This window comes from Zosterops lateralis (genome assembly GCF_965231275.1).
Source record: "Zosterops lateralis genome assembly, chromosome: Z".
NCBI lineage: Eukaryota > Metazoa > Chordata > Aves > Passeriformes > Zosteropidae > Zosterops > Zosterops lateralis.
In genome coordinates this window covers 11,854,431-11,861,558 of record NC_139800.1, presented here as the reverse complement: position 1 = coordinate 11,861,558, position 7,128 = coordinate 11,854,431, and the positions used below count along the sequence as shown (strand labels likewise).

The following is a 7,128-nucleotide window of genomic DNA, read 5'->3' as shown; positions in this document are numbered from 1 at the left end:
TTGTTTTAAGCCCTTAGGACAACAATTATGTGGCAAGGCCTACATTCTAAGTCTGTAGGCTCCATCAGCAGCTGTTTTAGGATTGCAGCTATAGCTAACAATAGCTGTGCTGGTGTTTGTGACTGCAAGTGGGCATAGACACAGACAAACCTGCCTATTCTTCATATCCAGAGTGGTTGCAAACTTTTTCAAAACAGCATACAAAGAGCAAATTTGCAAGATTTTTTGTAATGCAAAGTAAAGCATACGCGGTTGTATTGGAGAAAGAGTAGAGAATGATACTTCAGATTTCCATTCTTTATTGCCAACAGATTTATATTTAAAATGGCAAGGTTCAAAAAAAAAAGTAATAAATACTTCACTTTAGGCTGTAATAAATTAAAAAAAATTAACCAGGAATGCACTTTGCCAGCCACAAGTGTGGGTATTTTTGAAAAATAAGGAAAAAAACAGTATGGCCATAGTTCACAGTTAAGCAACCAGAAGCTGCTTGTTACAATTATCCCCAACAACGGAGCTCTCCCTTCCCTCCCTTTCCAGATGTGTATTCACAGTTTAACTCCATCAGAGATGCTCTCTTACAGAGCAAACAGACACATTCTGCTCCGAGTTCAAGTCAAATATATCTTTAACACACATGAAGCAAGGAAAACTATGATCCGAAGAACTCCTTGTCACAACATTTTAGTCCAGCAAGTAGGTTTAGGCTTCTAATAGATGTGTGCCCAGCACACTTGGACAGTCCAGTTTTCGTACCACCACACATCCATCATCAACATACGAGTTGCTCCACCATTTCCACTGTAGATTCACAGTGAACAAGAGAGTCCGTTTGGTTTAACAGAGTCAGTTCCTTCAGTTACATCGCTGCAGCAGCATGTTCAAAGCATATTCCATTCTGTGCTTTAGTTCCAATGAACATCCAGAAACCAGAAGAGTTGTCAGACGAAACGTTGTGGATATCCTGTCTTCATTTATGTAGGTAAGGAGATATTCCTCACTCTGATTGCAGATTATGACTTTTGTGTGATCATGGTAGAAGTTCACCTGTAAAAGAGAAGTCAATTGCTGTTTGTCTACTTTCTCCTCTCAGTTTCTGAGACTTAGTAAGTTTTATTGCAATCAAGTTTTTTAAGACATTATCTCTGGTGATGCCACCACACTTACTTGAAACGTGCCATCATTGAAGAGCATCATTAATGCTTTATCAGATTTGAGCCACTGTAAGAGGTAAAGCCTGGGCCTGCGTACATCTGTTAGGCTGGGCAAGTCTCCTCCCTAGGAAAGGAAACAGACAATGTTAAGCACTCAGCTCACATTTAGTGTATTTTAACAACTCAGGACGCTGAAGGTGCTGAACTTACATCCATGAGGTTCTCCTCCATATAGTGAGAGAAATACTTCAGTACAGTTACTTGGCTAATGAACTGTTCAGGAGCCTCTGTGGCTGAGAAGACAGAGCATTGGCCTAGCTCAGCATAGTAGTGCACTGTCCTGAAAGAGAAAAAAAGAAAGTAAGGTTAGTGATGAGAAACAAATACTTCATGTTAAAACTGTCTTAGCAAGTTGTTGCCTTTGCAACGATTCTTACTTTTTGTCTGGCAGAAGGCTCATATGTGCCCCATTGTTGAAGAGGACACCAACAGTGTGATCTGACAGCTGGTACCCAAAGCCATACTTGTTGGAGTAGTCCACCCATTTTGTAACCCACTGGAAGGATGCTGTCAGCTGTTCTTTGGGATTGCTGTCTGCTTCTGGCATGTTCTCCAGACATCCCCTCAATACTCTTGCAACTGTATCGGCAACACTTCCCATGGTACTGTCTTCCAAACCTGAAAAAGAGGGATTGTTAGACTGACAAGAGTACACAGAGAGAAGATTTTAATTCTAAACCTTTCAGTTACCTAGATTTTAAGAAATCTAGCCTTAATGATTTTCTAATTTAATTTTTTCAAAAATATTGGCTTTTACAACATCAAAAAAAAAAAAAGGAGGATAAAAGCAGATATTTGTTTCAAGCTTTTAAGATATGAGAAAAATAATGAGATTTAGACTTAGAGATCACATATTTCTAAACTTACATTCACTGCTACTGCTGCAGCTTCCCAAAGTTCCTCTGACTATCATGCGAATGGAGTCTCCAATCTGCTTAGTTTCTGGCAATGCTCCCGGCTTCACCACTGTTGTGATAAGAGGCGGGATCTCCTAGAAGGGATGTCAGACATGTAAACATCAAACACAACACAAGCCAAGGCTTATACACAAATTTTGCACAGCTCTCTTGTTTCTCAACAAATGGTAAATTCTAGGGAGACTGGCACTCATGTACAAAGATTACAAAGTACAATGAGCTGCTGCAAGACTGAGCTTAGAGCAGCACAGCAGGTCTTTCTATTCTTGAGATCTTCAATTTGCATCTCACAGGCTATTAATCAGTTCTCTGCTCTCCTGCCCTAGCAAGAGAGTACCTGTGTGCAGGTCTGAACACCAAATAACAAAAGATAGATTTCAGCAAATCATTTGAGGAAGCCCTAGTTAATTATGAACTGAAGTCCTGTATTTGGAATATTGAGAAATAGCACCTGGCAGACAAGTTAACGCACAGGCAACAATGGAGTCTAGGTAGATACTATAATTACTCAAAAGCCAAAATTTATAGTCTCCCTACAAACGCTACCATACCTTTGTGAGACTTGTTTAAGCCCTCTTAAAGCAACTCTGCTAATCATTTAAGCTTGATTATGCTGTGTACAGCCCCAGTTCTGATATCCAAGTCAAATACGATTTAATTATAGCTACTCCACCCCAACTGTTACTGGATTTGAATTGAACTGCACTTGCATGTACCTCATCTGTCTTGTGTTTGGGGGCCTGCTGGGTTATTGATGTCTTCTTCAAATCATGTCTGAGCTTGTAGATTTCTTCATCTTCTTTAGCTAGCCTGTCTGCAATACAGGAAAAAAAATATTGAACTTTAAATCTGGAAGTGCTATTGAATTACAGAAAGCATTATAAGTGTGCTGCAGAGAACATTGTGTCTCTCTCCAGCAGCTTCTTCTAAGCTTGTCATAATCTCCCAAAAATATGATGCCATTATACACAAATCACTTAAGAGACTAAATTTCAACAGATATTACAAACTAACAGATGACCAGTATAGATATGGATGCTGTAAGAAGCATTAACATATGTAAGCTGACATAGGTGGGCAGGCTACCATCTATACTCATCAAGAAAAAAGTCAAAACCAACCCAGGAAAGCTCTGAGACACAGATATAACTGTTCTGTTGCTATCTCACAGGTGTACACTAATAAGAAACAGATGCAACAGAGACAAATGGACTGTAACTATACTTGAACTTACTATGTGTGTCGAAGTATCTGGCCTTATCCTTTTTACCCCCAAAGAGAGCAGCAGCTGCTTTTTTGAAGAAATTTTTAGCAGGACTTGACAAATGGAAATCAGGGACGGTGTGACAACAGCTTGCAGAAAGTCTGTCAGGTGTAAAGCCCTGGGGAAATGCAACACAAAAATTTTTAGACCACCGAGTGCATTTTTCTCTGGATTTATTTTTTACAACTCTGATAGCAGACAGTACAAACCTGTAAGAAGAATTCATGTCGAATTATTTCATCTAAACTGGGCCGATCTTCAGGGTTTTTTGACAACATGCTAGCTATTAAGTGTTTTGCAGGTGCCAACAGAGATGAAGGCAGGCTGTATCTTGCTTCCCTTATACATCTGTATGTTTCTTTAAGATTTGTAGTCTCAAACGGGGGTCTTCCCAACAGCATTGTATACCTGTTTGAAGGCAAAGGAAAATCATTTTACACACCTACTTGTGCCTACAGCTACAAAAACTTTCTATCACTGAATGTAAAAAAATTCTGCATTTGCGCTACAATGTGTACGAACAGCTGTAAATGGATGCAGAACTGCACCCCCTTTGAACTCTCAAAAGCCTAAGCCAGTGATTGATATATTCTATTTCAAAGGCAGGGAAGTACTTACATTACACAGCCTAAGGCCCATATATCAGATTCACAGCCATGCCCTTGTTTGTTGAGAACTTCTGGAGAGAGGTAATTTGGTGTGCCACATATTGTTCTGAAAAATCAAAGACACCACAGAACTGGTTAGTATTTCAAAAAGAAAGAAGGAGCTATTTTTCATAGAGCAGGTTTTTCTCTCAAGTTCAGACAAGAATTTGAGACATCTAAAGAAGAGCTATAGGAGCTTTGATAGCACAGATGTTTTTTTCATTTAATCTTCATGATACTGCAGGGGCAGTAACTAGCGTTTGCTATGGAACATATCTCTTCTCATTTTCATATTAATTGAGTTTCATTTACTACTGCGCTATGAATTTTTGATGCTCCTACCTCCTCCTGTGCTCCAGTGGTTCCAGCCTAGCTGCCAAGCCAAAGTCACCCAGCTTCAGTTCCATGTTCTCATTGATGAAGAAGTTACCTGGCAGACAAACAAATTCCAGTAAGTCCATCTCTGGCAAGGTAGGAATGCATTTACCACAGGTGCTGAGTCATACTTTGTTCAGAGCCAGAAGCTAGGCAAGATTTTTTTTTTTTTTTTTCTAATTAGGAATGCTTAATGTCATCCCTTAAGCATTATGAGTTTCCAGGGTAAAGACAGACTAAGCTGATTCTACTAAACAAACTATAACCATACAAGGATAAACTGGTACAATGCTGACAAGGCTGGAGGAGTGTGTTTTGAAGTTGGCAATCTGGGGAACTTACCTAGTTTAAGATCCCTGTGTAAGATTTCCTGTTCATGAAGATACTTTAGCCCTGACACAATTTGCCTGAGGTAGTATCGTACTTCTGGTTCTGTCAATACCTTCCTCGCTTTTAAGATGTGAGCCATTGACTGCAAAGGAAAAACAAATGCAGAAATGTCACTGGCGATTCATGCAAAAGATTTACCTTATGCAAAAGTAAATGAGTACATAGAGAAACAACAACTAAAGCCACAAAAAATAACTTTTACGCATCACACATAAAAATTAATTGTACATTTCAAGTAAGTAAATACTGGATTTCTCCCCGTTGATGCTCACCCTTCTACTGCAGTATTCCAGAAGAATGTAAATATTCTCTCTGTCTTCAAAGTAGTGGTAAAACTGTACAATATGTCTGTGATTAAGCATTCTGTGCAGCTCAATCTCCTTATCAATCTGAAAAGACAAAATAGTGGGAAAGAATAAAGGTGTTGTTAGCCTTACTTCCACAAGGCTGAGCAGACAGCTCAGAACCATTTCGGGAAAAGGGATAGGCAAGGCAGCACACAAAGAGTTCGAGAAGAAAAAAAAAAATAATTCACGCATGCATACCTTCTCCCTTTGATGAGGTTTTGCCACTCTGCTGTGAGGAATGATTTTCGCAGCATAAACTTTATTTGTCGTCAAATCTGTCATCTCGTAACACTTGGCAAATCCACCCTGGAGAGAGAGACATAAGAGAAAAAAGGCAATTAGAGCAGGCATAAATGCAGCCCCGCACTTAGTCATCCACCAGCTCACGGGTTAGTCAAGAAGCGCAACTTCCTTGGCAAAGGGCAATTTTCTACGGACAGGTCCCGGGTTCAGGGGCTGTCGGGAGGCTGGCGTTCCCCACTCCCCGCACGCAGTATCTAAGCCATTCCCGCGGCTCAAGGCAGGATTGCGGGGCACTGAGGGCGCTGGGCAGGCGGCGGGGGCAGCGCGGCGCTCCCGCTCCCTCCCCGGGGTAAGGCGCCCGCCCCACCGAGAGCACACCGGCCGTGGCCATTACCTTTCCGAGCACCTTGCCGCGGCAGTAGCGCTTCCCCGTCGTGGGGTCGGTAATAATCCGGGAGACCTCGGCGGCGGGGTGGCCGTGCTGGTGCGGCGGCTCCTCCGCCTTCCTCCGGCGCGCCTCGCCCGCCGCCCTGCCCGCCGCCGCCTCGCAGCCCTTGGCGCCGCCGCCGCCCGGCGGGTGGGCGATAGTCCGCAGCAGCTCCATCCCCGCGCCCCGCCGTCTCCGTGCTGCCTGCCCGCCTCGCTCCTGCTTCACCTGCCCGACCCTCCCCGCCCCGTTCTCCTCGCAACGCCGAGCGGAGCCCCGGCTCGCCCTTTATTAAAGCGGGAGGCGGCTCCGCCCCAAGGCCGAGGGGCGGCTCCCCCGGAATCCGCTCCGCCCTCCCGGCCCGGCCCGCCCCGACACCGCGCTGTGCTGTCCTGCCCTCCCTCGCCCGGCTCTGCGGGGCGGCCGGGGGCTGAGACACGCTCTCTTGTCCCCCTGCGGCTGCCCCGGCCGCTGCCGCCCCGTGGGCGCTGCACAGAGAGAGCTGCGGCACCAGGATGTGTTTTCCTGGCGGGGGGATGGATTGCTGCCTGCGGGGCGGCGGTGCCGGTCCGAGCTGTGCCCGCAGGAGCGGCCCCGTGCCTGCCGCTGCACCTGAGAAGAGAAGGAGCTTGTCCCGCCTGTGCCAAAGCGGCTCCGCCGCAGAGAGATGGGGCCAGCACGGAGCTGAGGCCCTGGGCTTGCCCAGGTGGAGCAAATCTCTGTCCCACTGCCCGGGGCCGCCGTGTCCCTCCCGCTGTAAGGAGAACCCATGCCCAGGGACACCCCCACGGCTGTCTGACAACAGTCAGCTCTAAAATCTTTTCAATAAGCAGCAAATAAATCAAGCTGGAAGGCACCTGAAGGCAGTTGTAGTATAGGGCCTCTGTGCAGACAATGGCTAAAAAGTGAAGCATGGTCTGGGAGAAAAATATTGAAATGTGAAACCGTTTTGCATTTCTCCATTCTGGAGATGCAAAAATGCCAAATTTTATCATTTTCTTAGTGTGCTACACATTTCTGAAGTAGCATTTTCTTGTTGGCAGACAAAATACTTCTACCTGATTTCTTTGCTGGTAAAAAATAAAGACTAGTTGATTCAGTAGGAACAAATCCCAGAGCATGTACATGTATGTGTAAGTTATTTCAGTACCAGTCCCTAAAAAAAAAAAAAAAAAAAAAAAAAAAAAAAATCTCATTTCACATCTTAAAATAACAGAATACTCATTTTAGAATGTCAACAGCAGGATGCATGCCTTAACAGAATACACAAAGGCCCTCCAGCCAAAACCAGAAAAAATGTAGCA

The 7,128-nt window shown here is 44.2% G+C and overlaps 1 protein-coding gene across 1 annotated transcript; it reads right to left on the bottom strand.

Moving 5' to 3' along the window:
* Positions 1-282: 282 nt before the first annotated feature.
* Positions 283-6,001, bottom strand: PLK2 (polo like kinase 2; the record flags this gene model as incomplete). Its single annotated transcript, XM_083884272.1, has 14 exons — positions 283-1,047; positions 1,168-1,278; positions 1,365-1,494; positions 1,592-1,832; positions 2,082-2,205; positions 2,848-2,945; positions 3,366-3,513; positions 3,605-3,803; positions 4,014-4,109; positions 4,385-4,472; positions 4,760-4,889; positions 5,080-5,196; positions 5,353-5,460; positions 5,792-6,001. The coding sequence occupies 14 exons, from the start codon at positions 5,999-6,001 to the stop codon at positions 856-858; spliced, it is 1,992 nt and encodes a 663-aa protein (XP_083740398.1). The 3' UTR covers positions 283-855.
* Positions 6,002-7,128: the final 1,127 nt, after the last annotated feature.